The following is a 17,164-nucleotide window of genomic DNA, read 5'->3' on the forward strand; positions in this document are numbered from 1 at the left end:
GGTAGTGGCATGATCAAAGAGGCAAACTCAGCAAGCCAGAAATTCTAATGTGCGTACTTCATAATAACTTTTAATCCATTGTTTATCTGCTTTTTATTCTGTAACATGAAATTCTAATGCTCAAATGTCAGCTTCACTTTTTACCTTTGAGATGCATATATATCTATGTTTTTATGAATAAATGTAATGTGTCTATAAAATAATGAGACTGATTCTGGTGTCTTTAGTCGTTAAACATCTAGTGCTATAATGAGCAAAGTGTTGGAAGGCTGCCTTGAGGAAAACAAATGAAAAATTCTTACCTTAAACAAGTTCACAAGATATGCAAATACAGAAAATTACATGAAGATATGGAGGCATGTATATGGTAGTCTCAGGTGTCTGGAAATGTTTGGAAAGGCTTCATGAGTGAGGTGACCTTTGAAATAAAATTGTGTTTATACTGTCTTTTGAAAGAGAATTGAGAGTTAGCTACATAGGGGAAGGTTTTCACTTGCAAAGCCTTGGAAATGTGAAGCAGGGTAGTGCTGGGGGATGAATAAAAAGATCACGGTGGCCTCATTTTATGCTAAAGTATTTGTCTTGCAGGACATGCAGAACTTCTGAAGAATTTTGAAGTAGAGTGGAATTATAGATTAATTAGATTACCTTTTAGATTATTGGAAGCAGCCTGGAAGATTGAAAAGGTGTGAAGCTAGAAGGTGGTCATACTATAGTTGTGAGCTGATGAGAATCAGAACTAGGATAGGAGCAGAGACAGAGTAATTACACATTAGGTATATAGTAAAATAGTTATTTCTTGTGCAAGAGAAATAGAAAGTAACAATGACTTCTAGATTTCTAGGATGGGTTACCTGGTGTATAGCGTTATCACTCAGATACAGAATGTGCTTTTGGGCAAGAGGAATTAGATACAAAAATTATGTTTGAAGGTACCTATTGACATTCAACTGTGGAGAGGAGGGTTAGTTGGCAATTATTAATATTTCCACTTCTCTAGCCCAAACTCTGTGTGAAGATAGTCTCCACTGGAAGTGTTTATCACACCCTTGGGGAACAAATACCAACATCTGTAGGGTTGTATAGAAGTCTGAGAAGGGCAAGAGTACAGAAAAGTATGAAAACCCAAGTAAAAGGAATATTTAAATGAGTCAAATGCCTTAAAAGTTGAGGACTGGAAAATATTTCTTGGTTTGGGAATTGGGTGGCCAGGATGGCATCATGGGTTTGCCTTGAAGTAGTGACAGAAATCTGCTCATGGAAACTGAGGGAAGCAATGCAGATATTGTGAATGTTTGCTGTAAGAAAAAGTTAAAGATACTTTTTGTTTGTAAGAGATGTGTGTATATGTCTGTGAGGGATGAAGTGAATGGGGGAGGATTGATTTTTTTTTTATGGGAAGGAGGAAAAATAATGGAAACACATCTCATTATTTTATTGTCACATTCTATTCTTATTATCTATTCAGTATTTTCCCTTTTGTCAGTACACTTACATTTGTCTGTTTTTGCTTTCTAAAGGGTAAAAAAAAAAGTATAATACTCATTGAACTCCCTCCCCCCCCCCCAGTTTATGGTACAGATATAATAGGATTATACTATATTAACATCTGTTTGCAGAATGTTCAGATAGATTAATGGAGAAAAACGTTAAAATTGTTTTTTATTTAAATAAATTGAACTCTAACATAGATGAAAAATGTGTTTACTACTTTCAGTCGACCTGATAAAAAGCAACGTATGGTAAATATTGAAAACTCCAGGCATCGAAAACAAGAGCAGAAGCACCTTCAGCCACAGCCTTATAAAAGGGAAGGTAAATGGCATAAATATGGTCGCACTAATGGAAGACACATGGCAAATCTTGAAATAGAATTGGGGCAATTACCTTTTGATCCTAAATACTGACTCATGATTAAGTTAAAATTAGAAAACCAAGAGACATGGATGCTTTCTACAATATCTGGTGTTTAAACTAAGATCAAATTATGAAGATGACAGTGTCTTTCATTTTTAAAAGTTCAGTTTGATTGCTTTCTATTCTTACACAGACGCATCAGTCAAAAGCTTACTAACCTGCATATTCCTGTAGTTTAGCTTTGTTGAGTTTTTTTTTTTTTTTGGTACTGGAAAAAAGTTTCATTAAGGAAACCAGGTCTACAACTGATTTGTGCATGAAATGAGACTTCCTTGCAGTGTATGAGCTTACAACAAGCTCAAATCATACATGACAAAGTGTAATTAACACTGATTGCATTAGATTTGCAGTAGAGCTGAGAAAAGTACATTGTGATGGGATTTCATCTCTAACATTTTATAATCTTACACTTCTTGTCTTTTTGTGGGTTCAAGAGCCTGTTGATTTGTGAAGAATTTGCTGCCCTCTTAAGAGCTTGCTGACTTGTTCTCTTGTGAAATTTCTTGCACATCTGAATATTATGGAAGAAACAATAAAACTACACCATGAGGAAAACTAAAGGTCTTTATTTAAAATCTGGCATTGCATTAATATGTGATTTCTTACTTTGTGATATTTTATACAATTCCTCAGTGATATTTGGTAAAGCAATCCATAGTGGCTTTTTGCAAATTCCATGAATCATACTTGGTATTGACTAAAGTGTCTAGCAGCATCTGAATGTTTCCACCCAGAAATGTCAGTTTCTCTGGAGAAGCTCTAAACACAGTTTAGAATTTCATCTTCTGTTGAGTTCCCCATTTAACTCTTCGTTCATAGACATATATGTGACTTCCAGTTCGACCCTCTGGCAAGTGAGTGTGGAAGAAAACAGCAGTTCTCTCATAATTTCTTGAAATTAGGAAAGTACTTATTTCCTAGAAGTAAATAAATGTTTAAATAAATAAAGGCTATATTTTGTCATACTGTTTCAAAGAATTTTAGAACTGCCTATTCTAATTGCTCCTCTGCAACATTTTTCTTCATAAAACAAATTTTCTTTTTAAAAAATCTTACTAGTGGGATGCATTGTGTTACATTCATATATGCACAGAGCATAATTTCCCCAGCATCTCTCCTTTCCCTCTTCTCCTTTCCCCTGGCTCCCATCCTCTGCTGCTCTCCCTTCTATTTTCATGAGATCCCCCAACCCCTGTATTTTTCCCTTTTTCTCTCTAGCTGCCACTTAAGGAGAGCAAATGTAACAGTCCTTAATGTTCTGAGTCTGGCTTATTTCACTTAGTATGAGTATCTCCAGTTCCATCTACTTTCCTGAAAATGACATAATTTTGTTCTTGATGGCCGAGTACAACTTGTGTATATATAACATTTCCTTTATTCACTCGTGATAAAACAAGATTCTTTTAATAAAAGAATTAACTTATAATAACCAACATACCTTGACAGTTTTAGAACTGGGACTGATTTTGACTGGGGAAAAAGAAACTGTGGAATATGGAGGTTGAAAAGGACTATAAAACAGGTTTTGTTGTCTTTTTACCTGTTTGCTGAACCTGGGGTAAATAAAAATACTGTTTTTTTTTTTTTTTCCTTTTTCATGTTTACTTACCTCCTCCAAAACATTGAAGATGATCAAGTGAGTAGGCAGTGATGCATCATCAGGAAGCTCTTTATGTAACCAGATTAAGGGATTTAGGTAGAATGTATCTGCTTCATCAAGATACTGACTTTTTCCAGTCAAATCTGGGGGACACTGGAGAAATCTCATTCGAAGTGGACAGTGCACGTGGCTATGAGAAAAAAGTCACCATAATATTTACAAGAGGTAAAGAAACACGGTGAATGTTTTCATATTACTCTTAAGATACATCACATAACACTTAGCAATTCCAATTAATGTGAAGGAAGTCCCTAAAACACATTATCAAACATGGAGAACATGATTCTCCACTGCAGTAATAGCATAAACGACAAGCCCAAACTAAAACATTTCAAGGAGCAAAGTAAATAAAGCAGCTTGGGGGGACTAACCATCCTCAAGCATTAGTATACCATAAATCCAAGTGGTCTCTGGGATCAGGTAAGTTACCTCATTATAGAGTAATTCTCTATAGGCTTATTTGTAAAGGTAGGAAAGCTGTTCATAATAAATGGAATTTTTGATTTCTTCCCTTCCTACTCTGAAAGGGGATGGACCACATCCTTAAATGACAAGTTTCGCCCTTTTTCCCTGATGTACTTCTATAAGGTTAGTAATAGGAAGCAACAAATGTTCACTGATTAACAATCTATATAAATAATGGCTTTATTGTGGTATAGAAAAGACTAGAGTGTAAAAAGATGGATTTGTCTCTTTAGTTCCAGTTACAATAATTTAAGTCACTTACTTAGGCAATGCAAAATGCCATGTTTTAAATTGAGGAAAAAAACCTAACTTGATAAAAAGATTTAAAATATTCAGTTAGAGGGCTGGGATGTAGCTCTGATAGAGCACTTGCCTAGCTTGTGCAAGTCCTGAGTTCCATCCCAGGCCCGGGGGTGGTGGTGGGGGAGACCCAGTTAGAAATGAAGTAAAATTATAGAGATTTATCTATGAGATACATATCAACTGAATTTATATAAGACCTAATACTTCATGACTCATGATTTTGGAGATGAAAAGCAGAAATTCCTGACAAAAAGCTGCTAGCCTTGTAATATGGAGTGGGCACTGGACATTTTTTTGTTTTGTTTTTTCATTATGTGCTTTGAAAAAGTGTAAGATGAGAAGCTGTAGTCCCAGCAACTCAGGAGGCTGAGAGAGTAGGTCTAAGTCCTGGAGGACTTAGACCCTATCTCAAAATAAAAAGGTTAGGGATGTAGCTCAGTGGTAAAGCACCCCTGGGTTTAATCCCACTACCACACACAAAAAAGTATAACAGCTTTACAAAAGCCTTAGATATCAACGCCTATTATCATATATGGAGAATATCTTAACACTAGAATTCCTGTACTACCAAAACGAACATGGAAGAACAGTGAATGTCCACCACTAAAGGAATACTTGGGGTCTTCTATCTAGCCTGTGGCTTTTGCAAGGCAATTCCAGCTTTCTAAATTGTATATTGGGCTGGGGTTGTAGGGCTCAGTGGTAGAGCGCTTGCCTAGTATGTGTGAGGCACTGGGTTCGAATCTTAGCACCACATTAAAAAAAAAAGCATCTAAATTGTATATTAATGATAGGCACTTAAGTAGAATATTCCAAAATGTTAAATTCCCTTGAAAGGAACTCCATGGTAATGTTAATTTAATGTGCACACTGACTGTCAACCCAAATTGCTTAAAGTCAGGTTGAGTTAAACAGGTGTAGAATTTTCTTTAGGGAAGCTGGTTGCTTTGCTCCTGTACCCTTTATTAGACTATTGGTGACTAAGATAGATTCTTGAAATACAATCATAGGACCAAACGGATATCTTTTTAAATGCCTTGTATAGTTAAGACAACATTAGTATTTTATATTTCCTAGGAATACTTTTTTCAAGCATTAGACTATCACCTATATGCATTCCCTGATTTTTATGGATGAGACAACTGATGCCCCAAAAGATTAAAAGACTGGTTCAAAACCAGGGCAAAAAGTACAGCTGCAAATCTGAACTAGAATCTTGTATTTTGAGATTAATTCAAAATTGTGTAAATAAAATTTAAGTATAAATTTTAATTTTTAAAAAAGTATATTTAAAAATATGATTTTCATTGACACATCAAATGGTTTTTAAAGTCCATCATTATATAAACAATTGGAAGTTTAAATTTTCTCATTTGATCAATGATCAATTAATTGAAATCTGAGAATTTTAAAGTAGTTTTATTTTCTTAATAATAATATATAGAACAAATTTTATTACCTGTAATAAGGAGTAGAGTGGCAAGGCATCATTATAAATATTGAGGCTGAAGATTTATTGGTACTGTTGTAACAGACTTTTTGAATATGACTCATGACATCAAGAGTACCTCGTTGATGAACTAAACCAGTATAGAGTGCGAGGAACATATTTGATAAAAACAGGAAACTTAGAACTGTTTTTTTCCATGTTTTCAGGTGGGCTAGTGAGTATCCTATATGAAGATAGGTACATTGAATTGTAACACTGGCAATCTTGTGGTTTTTTATATTAACTGCAAATACATTTGTAACTTTTCACAGAAATGGCATAAACTGCAATGCTGTCATAGACATAAAAATAAGCAGTAAGTCACAATTTCTCTGACCATTCACTGTCAATGTATTGTCATTTATGTCTGAATCTTTTTCTAAAGGTACTGTGATGTGGCATAAAACTTAGGGCTATGGAGTCTAACATGCAGATTTTTAAGTCTTTGAGGGCTTTCAAATCATCTGACAATGGAAGTTTAGCAAGGGAACTTCAGAAATTGAAGTTATTGAAGGGGTTATTCAAGGGAGAGTGAGACACATTAGTTATATTGCTAGAATGAGTGAGCCATGAGAAGGCTAAGATCTATGGTTTTCTTACAGGGAAATAGCAGTTTCTTCAATACACATTATAAGAAAGTAGGCATATTTAATTGAAATGGCAAATAATATGGAGATACAGTTTTCACTGAAATGGTCCTCTTTCAAATGACCTACCTTCAGAAAGTGATAAAATCACTACTACATCAGTAATGCTTTACCTAATTTAAAATAGGAGACTCTTTCCCAGTCACTGAAGATTTGGGACTTTATATCTGGTGACTAGCTGTCAAAATATGGGGTCTTTCATTTCACACATTGGCTAACTTGTTGCTATTTGGATGCCAAACACTGCTCTCAAATACTTAATTTGCTCTTGTTATCTGGAGCTACAAAAAGATACATAAAGTAGGTATATAGAAAATTTCTAGGTGAATTATGTAAGTGGCAATAGTTTGCCACTGGGAAATAGGGGCAGATGATTACAAGATGACCACTAATGTATTTATTCCTGTACCATGAACATTTTATTTTAAATAACACATGGTTTTTATCCAATTCTCATCAGACAATTTTTTTTTAAAGTACTATAAATCCATTATATCACAGTTAATTATTTTCAAGGATAAAATCTAAAAACTTGAATACAGTTTCTTTCAGTATCCACAGGGAATGGTTAGGACACACCACTCCTCAAAGATAACAAAAATCCTCAAATGCTCAAGTCCCTTATATAAAATGATGTGCATATAACCTATGCACATTCTCCTGATTAGTTTAAATCATCTCTTGACTACTACAATATCTAATACTAGGTAAATAGTGATGTAATATTTATAGAAATAGTGATGATGGGTGATTTATAGATAATAACAATGGAAAGTCTATATCAGTACATTTTCCTGAATATCTTTGATCCTTGGCTAGTTTGACTCCATGGATGTGGGACATGCAGAAATAAGAGTATGTAAGAAGACCCTATATAAACTGGCCTTTTTAGCCATGCCTCCAAATTCCATATTATTTAGCTTGATTTAGCTTGGGTATTTAGGATGGCAATTATTCTCCAGCAATGATTAATGAATTTCTTCTCACCAAGGTATGGCTCTTGGCAGTGGAGAGCAATGGGAAAACCTTTCACTAATTTCCATCACATTTACTGAGGAGTGGCAAGGATGTATCCTGGTTGGGCAAGAATTATTAGAAAATCTAACGTCAAGAAAAAAATCTGTACTATGTTCTCTACTACTTTGTACCAATTAGAAAATATATGAGTTAACCTTTCTACTTTTAAATACCCTGGGAAAGCTGTTAGGTCAGTTTAGTTTCAGTGATTACATGAGAGAAAAAGTAGTTTAATTTTGGAGTTGGATTTAAGAGGACAGCTAGGGGAAATAGTGAGACTTTGAACTTTTAATCACAATGAGAGTACTGGGTAAAGACAGGTATCAGGAAGAATTTTGGTTGCTACTTTGTTAAGGAAACAAGCTATATTTTCATTTTCTCTAATGAGAAGTAAATAGATAATGCCCCAAACAAAGATCTTTAAGTGGCATTGTAAACATTTTATTTAGAAATAGGGAGTTAAATACCAAAATAACCTGTTAAAAGAATGTTTAAGTGATTGCTTCTGGGGACTTCTGGGAGGGAGGACAGAGGGAAATCATTGTTTTTTTTTTGTTGTTGTTTGTTTTTTTTTTTTTTTAAACAAACTATGGAATAACAATTGAAACAATGTGCATGTGTAATTTTAATAAGACTGGAATATAGAGAACAAAGTGGCCTAATTCCAGAGAAGCAAGCCTGCACTGGTCATTGTGGTAAAAACTGATTGATACCCAACTCAGAATTGGCAGCAGGTACTGGAAACATATCAGCACAAATGAGAGGCATAAGCTAAGAATTTCAGTATTGTTAAAGCAGTAGTGTCTTACTTTTACAGATAAAGTTGAGGCACAACTTTAGACATTTAACTAAAGATCAGAACCAATCACAGGAGGTATGTTTTTAGAGTTAAGTCCTATTTATAGGACTGAGGGAAATTCAGACTTAAGTAAGATAAATTATGGTGGACTGAAAAATAACTGCTATAATTAATTATTCTTCCTATGTTTGATTCCATTATTTCCCTGTCAATTGGATCTCAGTTGGATCTGGCCTGGCCTTTTGAATTGCTTTGACAAAAAAAAGTTATGAAAGTACCAGTATGCAAATTTTGAACCAGGGATCCCTCTCTGGTAACCCTGCGTATACCAAGTGAACAAGCCTCAGCTACCCAACAAGAGGATGAAAAACAGACCAGCTGAGATGCCTTAGCCAACAACTTGGACCCCAAATATGGGGGCCCTGCCTAGGTCAACGGAGCTGTCTACCCAATCTACAGTTGATCACATGTGCATAAGTGAACACAGCAGAGATGAGAAAAACTGCACAAATGAAATGTAGACTTGTAAGTAATAGTAAATGGAATTTTAGGTCACTAAGTGTTTTTTCTTTTTTTTCCCTTTTTTTTTTTTTTTTTTTTTTGAGGTGGTGTCTAACTACATTGTCCAAGCTGACCTAGAACTTGGAATCCTCCTACCTCAGTCTCCCAATTAGCAGGGATTACAGGCACACAGCACTATGCCTGGCCTAGCTATTAAGTTTTGAAGTGGCTTATTACACATCAGTGACTGACAAAGTTGTCTTATTTATATAAAAGATGGGTCAAAATAGGTCATACAAACAGAATAAGGCTGAAATTTGTGATATAACAATTTCAAGTGGTTAGAAAAGTTTCAAACTGGGCCATTTAAAACATCAAGAATTGCAATGAGAGCTGTTTTTCTGACAGCGTTTCCTGAATGTCCACAGATTTCTGTCTAGGTGAGCTTAGTACTTGGTCCTATTGCCAGAACCATCTGGTAGTAAAGATCTTTTGACTCTTGGTGGAAGTACAAATTATCTAGGAATCAGGTTCTCTGGGCCCATTCTAGAACCTTAGTACTATGTGTCTGGAGAAAAAGATAACACCCTGTGAGGAGATGAGGTATTAAGTTTCCATTCTGAAACAATACCTAATGAAAGGATGATTGTGTGTGTGTGTGTGTGTGTGTGCGCGCGCGCACAAGCACACGGGGTGTGGGGGTGGGGTATTGGGGATTGAACCCAGGGCCTCACACATTCTGGGCAGGTGCTTTACAACTGAACTATACTCCCAGCCCAAGAAAAGGTATTTTTATCCATTAAAAATGAGGTCTTTTTATGCTTCATCGAATTTTGAGAATTGAAATGGCTGTAATTACAGGGATTCCATCACTTAAAGATTCAAACTTTTGGATTGGGAGTGAGGATTCAGACACGTTGATATTTCTCTAAATGCTTTGTAAGAAATAGGGCACAGAAGAGGACACAGAAAAAGGCAGATTATGAAAGTGGAACTCAAACCAAGCTCCTAAATAAACCAAACCAAACCATAAACAGACTGACAGATGGGGACACACACATACACTTATCTTCCAGTACTCTTACAATGCTTAATTATAACTAATGCTCAAGTGACTGTATAAACAAACAACTTTAAAATCTAAAGTAATTTGTTAAAAGATTTTCTCTGGTAAATGGACCCACTATTATTAAAATTTGCCATATGGCTGATGTCTATTTGTATATGAGGTAATACTGTAATAACAATTTGAGGGTTTGGTTTCAGTACTTCATATATGTCACACACATAGATGTATAAATTTATCTACACTGTAGTGTACATGTGTCTGAAATCTGTAGGAGCTGATGTGTACTTGGTCATAGAAGGGTTATTTGGACTTTTTTTTTTTTTTTTTTTAAAGTAAAATTAAGACTTAGGTCTCACTCCCTAGTTTTTTCCAGCCTCCAGTCTCAGATGGTTACTCATTTCCTTCCCTCCTAACCCAGTTATTTTTTTAAGGGTGTACTATTGGAAGGAAGCTAAACAGTCATTTACTTTGAATTAAGTTTGAAGTTAATGAAGTTTTAATTCATAATTTTCCCCAAACCAATCAATGTAAAAATTCAGATTTTCTTCAGCTGATTCACATAAGACTTCTTAAAAAAAAAATCACAGGTAAAATCTACAATGCAAATACCTCATGGAAAAATAGAGAAAGGGCCAAAAATAAAATTACAGGAGTGAAATGCTTTAAAACTGCATGCACAGCTGTGTGCAGTGATGCATGCCTGTAATTCCAGCAACCTGGGAGGTGGAGGCAGGAGGATTGCAAGTTTCAGGACAGCCTCAGCAATTCAGTGAAACCCTGTCTCAAAATAACAATTGTTTTAAAAGAAAGGGCTGGGAATGTAGCTCAGTGGTAAAGTACCCTTGGTGTTTAATCCCCAGTACAGGGATGTGGTGGGGTAGAGGCTGGAGGTGGGAAGCATAGGCATTAGTCAGTCTTAAAGGGGTAAATATTTTGTGTATAAAAGCAATAAAAACTAGTTTCAACAGCTACAAATATATCCTTTTTATCTGACTTCATAGGATATGGGAAAACGATGCAATTAACTTTAATTAATTCTCATTTAGCTTAGTTGAAAATAAATAATAGTTTAATGAGCATGTACTGTCTTTTCACTATTATTATATAATCTTTTTTTGTATTTTAATAAAAACACTTACCACAGAACACCATACAAAATGGTAAAACTGGATAGATAAACCTGAATTCTTTGTGGCCCAACATGCTATAATAAAAAAGATATTAACAAAAACATTAAGTACCATTTTATTTTGACATATGATTGAGAAATTAATGTATTTAAAATGAAACAATTAACATGATCTATGTTTTCTAAGTATTAGAGATTGAATTTCTTCAGGAATTAGTCGTTATTTTGTAGTTATAAGGTAATTATGATGTTAAAACTAATCATATTTAATGTCAAAGTGAAATTATAAAGTTACATTCTTAAAAAAAATTTGTTACCAATTCAGTTAAGTAGTAGTACACAAAAGTGGAATACGGATACATAACATTTTCATTTTAGAATAGTATTTCTCTGGCCCTTCAATACTTAAAATTTTGGTATTTTTTTTAAGCAAATAAAATTTGTTTAATTAAAAACTGAATATAATTCTGGTTAAGCAAACTATGTATCAGAAGTATTTATATGAGCACCAGCATAATTACTACTACTATGTCTTCTAAATCTCTGACAAACATGAGTTAATATATTAGTTTACTTTTTGAAGAAACTGATTTCATGGTAACACTCAAAACATTTACTACTTGAACAAATAAAATCTTACCTATATATTATCAGTGTCCATAGCACAGTCACCAAAAGTATCTGGTACCTCTTTGGGGCTAGAAAGCAGCCATGAATAAAGAAGGGTAAGTGAGTACCCAAGACAACTGGAAATCCTTGACTGAAGTACCAATGCCATGGATGAGAACCATAGAATGTTCCCAAGTTCTGCAGCACATTAAATTTCAAAAAATTAAACTGAACCACAGTCCACTGGTGCAGTTGAAGGAAAAGGAAAGAAAAATGTGTTAGTGTCAAGTATTACTCTGGCATTAGGGTTTGACAGAATCTTGATATTCAATCAGAATTTAAGTCTAATAACCAGTCAACAGTTAACAATAATTTTGATTAATGGCTATATGAAATCATTGTTTAACTATAGTTTTTTTCTTCTCTAAGTACTGATGTGGTCTTTGTTATTTTTTAAAACACTAGGGTTTTTGAGATTTAAGATGAATCTGAAAAATTATGAATAAATAAATGTTCACACACATTTTGGCAATATTTTACATCCAATTAGAGAAAGGATCCTAAAACTTTTAGTAGTGCAGTAACCATATTAACCTATATTTACTCTAGTACCTTAAAGTGTCACATATTACCTATTAAAACTCTACAAACATTACAATTTGAATTATAACACAAAGCAAATAATAATGATAGTAACAGGTAAAATTAAGTGCTCACTTGTGCCAAGAACTATTGTTATTTTATGTGTTATGTCATTTAATCCTATTCCCAGATAAAGGAACCATGGAAAGAAGGGTTGGAAACTTGTCCAAGATCACATGGCTAATAATGAAGACTATTAGGCTTCAATATATAGATACGATTCCAGAGCCATAACCAACTTTTAAGAGGGAAAAAGGGAATTTAAAACAACCAAAGGCCATTACCTATAGTTATGAGATTAAAATCTCAAACCAAATGACTCTGGAATAAAATAATTCTAAAGTCATTAAAATTCTTAACTTTTATTATTACAAACCTAACAAAAATGTAGGTATACTTCCCTTCCTTAAAAAAGACTTATGAACATCAGCTAGGAATACATTATAGCTAGGAATACAATAGCACAGCAAATTGAATCAAAAGCCTACATGAAAAATCTTTTTAATGTGTCACAGATTTTTTTTAAAAGATTTGCTTCTGAATTATTAATGAATTAAAAAAATCCAGCTTGAGGTTTTGGCACAATAAATGGTCAAAATAAAGTAGCTGTTAGCTTAATATATTTTTACTTACTTGACCAAAAAAAATACGATCAATTATTAGAGATAAGCTCAAAGTTACAAATCTGAAAAACAAGAAGAGAATGGTGATTCACTTTCTGAGCTGCTAAAGATCCGATATTGCTATATGTTTTTTTGCATGTATCTTACGTTAAATGCCACTTTAAAAATGTTTTACAATTTCACCAAAAAATATGGATGTATACATTCTGAAAGATCTTCGCTGATGAGAACATGCATTTGGGCAGACTTTTTTTTTTTTCCCCCAATGCTAAGGATCAATTCCTGGGCTTTATGCATGCCTGACAAGGGCTCTGCCACTGAGCTATGTACCTCTCCCTTAATTTTTTTTTAATTTAAATTCTGAAAAGTTGCCCACGTTGACCTCAAACTTGCAATCCTCCTGCCTTACCTTCTGAGTAGCTGAGATTACAGGCCTGCATCACTATGTCCCCAGCTTAGCAAACCTCTGAATATAAACACTATATTTTCTATTGCTACATAACAGGTTACCCCAAAACTTGGCAACTTAAAAATATGAATATTTATAGTTCATGTGGGTAAAAAATCCAAGTGTAGTTTGGCTGAGTTCTTCTGGCTCAAGGTCTCATGAATTGCAGATGAGCTCTTAGCTGAGGTTGTAGTTTTATATAAAGCTTAACTGGGGAGGGAAGAGAAAAGGGCTTCTGAATTCACATGGTTACTGCTAGGGTTCATTCCCTTGACATGTGGCCCTCTTCTTACTTCATGGCATAATGACTGGCTTCCTGCAAGTAAGACATACACCCAAGATGGAAGACAGTCATTTTTTGGAGGTGACACTCCATTACTTCTGCTATATTCTACTCATTAGAATTGAGTTGACAAATCTAGCCCACTAAAGAAGAGGGGGTTATCTGATAGCATGAGTTTTACCTTTTTTGAATTTTGTTAAGAATGGCATCATATCATATGTACTCTCATTTCTAGTTTCTTTCAATCATCATGCTTGTGAGATTGAACTGTGTGACTTTTGTATGCTGTAGTTCATTCATGTACAGTTACAGTGTGTGTAACTGTGTATACCACACACTTTCTTTATTCTGTTAATGGACACTGTGCTTCCCATTTTCAGATATTATAAACAGCGTTGTTAGGAACATTCTTTTATAAATCCTTTTGTGTTCATTAATCTGTATTCCCTTTGGGTATATACCTAGAATTAGAATTGCTTAGTCTAAGCCATCAGCTTGAATAAATACTTACAGTTTTCCAAAGTGGTTGTACTAAGTTACATTCCCACAGGAGTAAGTAAGTGTTCCACATTGTTTCCCACCATTGGGGTAGGTGTATAGTCACGGTGGTTTTAATTTTCATTTTCTTCATCATGATGAGTGTATTTAATTTGATGGTCATTTGGATATTTTTAAGTAGCTGCTCAGGTCTTTGATAATTTTTTCTATTGAAGTATCTTTTTCTTATAGATTTTTGCAAGCTCTGTATCTAATCTAGATATGAGGTTTTAGCTGATAATATATATTAAGATCTTCAGATAGGTAGCTGCTTTTTTACTCTCTTAACAGTGAATCTAATGAACAAACTTTCCTTGTACTATTTCTTCATAGTCTTAATTACTTTAACTTTGTAGTAAGTCTTAATATCTAGCAGTATAAATCTGCTAACATTTTTTTCCCTCTAGCTATTCTTGGCCTATTGCATTCCACATAAAAGTTTACAATCAGCAGGGAACAGTGGCACATGCCTGTAATCCCAGTGGTTGGGGAGGCTGAGGTTGAGGCAGGAGAATCCCAAGTTCAAAGTCAGTCTCAGCAATTTAGAGAGGACTTAAGCAATTTAGTGAGACCCTATCTCAAAATAAGAAGTAAAAAGGGCTGGGGATGTTACTCAGTGGTTAAGTGCCCCTGGGTTCAGTCCCCTAGTACCAAAGAAAAAAATGTTTACAGCTTAACAGTTCATACACACACACACACACACACACACACACACACACACACACTACATATATTATCTATTATATAATTGTAAATAATATATTATTTTGTAAATATTGTTTTTCTCAAATGTCTAACCAACTGTAGTGTCCAAGTGCAATTAATATTTGTATATTATCTATTCAATGAACATGCTTAACTAGTTATAATAGTTTATGTTCTTTTAGATTTTCTATACATAGAATCATGTCATATGACTTTACTTCTTCCTTTCCAACCATTTAGTTGCTTTTCTTACTGCCCTAGCTAGGATGTGTACTGCTGAACAGAGGTGGAGATAAGCATTCTTATTATCTTCCCCAATCTCAGAGGGAAATTTTTCAATACTTCCACACTAAGTATGACTTTGCTATAACATTTTATAGGAAATCATTATATTAATGAGTCCCTTTTCATTGCTTGTTTTCTAAAGATTTGTCTTTTAATTTTGCTTCAAATCATGATGGGGATTTTAATTTTACAATTTCCTTTTCTGTGTCTACTGAGAAAATCCTAAGATTTTTCTTGTTTGTTATGTTAATATCTTAATATTAAAAAATAACAGAATGAATCAAACAACATTACCCTATGTAAATTTATGATTACACAAATGGTATGCCTTTACACCATGTACAGAGAAACAACATGTATCCCATTTGTTTACAATAAAAAAAAATATTAAATCAACTTCATATTCCTAGAATAAGACTAAGTTTGATTGTGATATAGTCCCCTTTTTAATGTCACTGGATTCAATTTGCTAAAATTTGTTTAGGATTTTTTACATTCACATTTATGAGAGATACTGGTCTATACCTGCCTTTTGTTATATTGTGGTATAAAGGACATGCTCGTTTCATTAAAGGAGTTAAGAAGTGTTCTTTTTTTATTCTGTGGAAGAATTTATGTAGATTGATTAATGTTTCTTCCTTCTTTCTTTCTTTTTTTTTTTTTTTTTTTTCCCTTTTTTTCCTTCTTGGTAGAACCCAGAGCCTTCCACATGCTGGGCAATCACTCTACCACTGAGCTACTTCCCCAGACCTTTAAATCTTTTTTTTTTTTTTTTTTTTTTTTTTAATTTTGAGACAGGGTCTAGCTAAATTGCTTAAGCTGGCCTCCAATTTGCAATCCTGCCTCAGCCTCCTGGGAAGCTGGGATTACAAGCTGTTTCTTCTTTCTTAAATGGATGGAAGTCATTTTGAAAATATGATGCTTCTTTGTTTGAAGGTCTTAATTGCAAATTACATTTCTATAGTACTGTTCAGATTTTTCGATTCTTTTTGTTAGTTTTGGTAAACTGCATTTTTCTAGAAATTTGTCCATTTAAGTTGTCAAGTATATTAGAATAAAGTTGTTTATAGTATCCTGATCTCTTTGATGCCTGTAAGACTTACAATGATGTCCCCTACTTCATTCCAGTCCTATCGATTTTTTTTTGGGGGGGGGCGGGTACTGGGGATTGGGCCTCAACCACTGAGTCACATCCCTAGACCTATTTTGTATTTTATTTAGAGACAGGGCCTGACTGAGTTGCTTAGCACCTGGCTTTTGCTGAGGCGGGCTTTGAGCTCGAGATCCTCTTGCCTCAGCCTCCCAAGCTGCTGGGATTACAGGTGTGTGCCACTGCACCCAGCTTGCCAATTATTGTTGACAAAAAAATGGTCACTTACAGGTAACAGAACTATTTTTAATTTTATATAATGACTAAATGATGTCCCCAAATTCTCAAGGTCATGAAAAAAGTAAGAAAATAGGTCCATATACATTAGAATTTTCCCCTAAGGGTAATTCAATTACTATTTCGCTATGCAACTGGCTATTTTTAAAGGGTGCTCAATATATAAAAGACTGTTACATAGTTCAAGTCTGGAGCCAACTCTGATTTGAATTTAGGCTGGTAAAGTACCATGGCTGACATTTGTTCTATACTGTATAATTAGAATTTTCACATGCATTATCTTATTTTTTGTACTTTCCTTTAAAATAAATTAGACAGCATTCGATCTATATGAATAGCTTCTTTCAGGCCTTTTCAGCCTTAAACATGCTAATTCTCTGTGCCTAGCAAACCTGTATTCATTTTGTATATCTGAAACATCACATACTTTATAAAGCTTCTGATATTCCCCTTTCAATCAGAATTAGGCTCTTTATTTTCTGTTCTCCTATACAGCATTTCTCTATATACATGCAATAAAGCACTTTAAATTGTTGGGTAGGAATTATTATCTCTGTTTCCCTACAGACTGACTTTGGGAGCAGACACTGTCTTAATCACTTCTTTGTTTCCTCTCTTTCCATATTTTTAAAATTGGTGCATAAATTGT

The 17,164-nt window shown here is 34.2% G+C and overlaps 3 protein-coding genes across 8 annotated transcripts in view; 2 read left to right on the forward strand and 1 right to left on the reverse strand.

The window, feature by feature from the left end:
• Ccpg1 (cell cycle progression 1) overlaps positions 1-3,311 on the forward strand; it is a 42,205-nt gene extending 38,894 nt beyond the window's left edge. The window contains exon 10 of one of the 5 annotated variants that reach the window (XM_047541240.1): positions 1,718-3,296. In XM_047541240.1, coding sequence (XP_047397196.1) covers positions 1,718-1,907 — 190 coding nt within the window. In that variant the 3' untranslated portion in view covers positions 1,908-3,296. Of the gene's footprint in view, positions 1-1,717 lie in introns of all 5 variants that reach the window. The other 4 variants (XM_047541239.1, XM_047541236.1, XM_047541237.1 and 1 more) reach the window with 4 other exon arrangements.
• Positions 1,723-17,164, forward strand: part of Pigbos1 (PIGB opposite strand 1) — a 33,350-nt gene continuing 17,908 nt past the window's right edge. Inside the window, exon 1 of the mRNA XM_047541247.1 lies at positions 1,723-1,815. The gene's annotated coding sequence lies outside the window, so the exon portion shown is untranslated. The remainder of the gene's footprint in view (positions 1,816-17,164) is intronic.
• Pigb (phosphatidylinositol glycan anchor biosynthesis class B) overlaps positions 2,468-17,164 on the reverse strand; it is a 29,717-nt gene continuing 15,020 nt past the window's right edge. For both annotated transcript variants that reach the window (XM_047541243.1, XM_047541242.1), the window contains 6 exons: positions 12,881-12,932; positions 11,637-11,848; positions 11,007-11,071; positions 5,805-6,018; positions 3,527-3,707; positions 2,468-2,834 (listed from right to left, as the gene is read on the reverse strand). In XM_047541243.1, coding sequence (XP_047397199.1) covers positions 2,688-2,834; positions 3,527-3,707; positions 5,805-6,018; positions 11,007-11,071; positions 11,637-11,848; positions 12,881-12,932 — 871 coding nt within the window. In that variant the 3' untranslated portion in view covers positions 2,468-2,687. The remainder of the gene's footprint in view (positions 2,835-3,526; positions 3,708-5,804; positions 6,019-11,006; positions 11,072-11,636; positions 11,849-12,880; positions 12,933-17,164) is intronic.

Source organism: Sciurus carolinensis, chromosome 2 (assembly GCF_902686445.1).
Source record: "Sciurus carolinensis chromosome 2, mSciCar1.2, whole genome shotgun sequence".
Taxonomy (NCBI): Eukaryota; Metazoa; Chordata; class Mammalia; order Rodentia; family Sciuridae; genus Sciurus; species Sciurus carolinensis.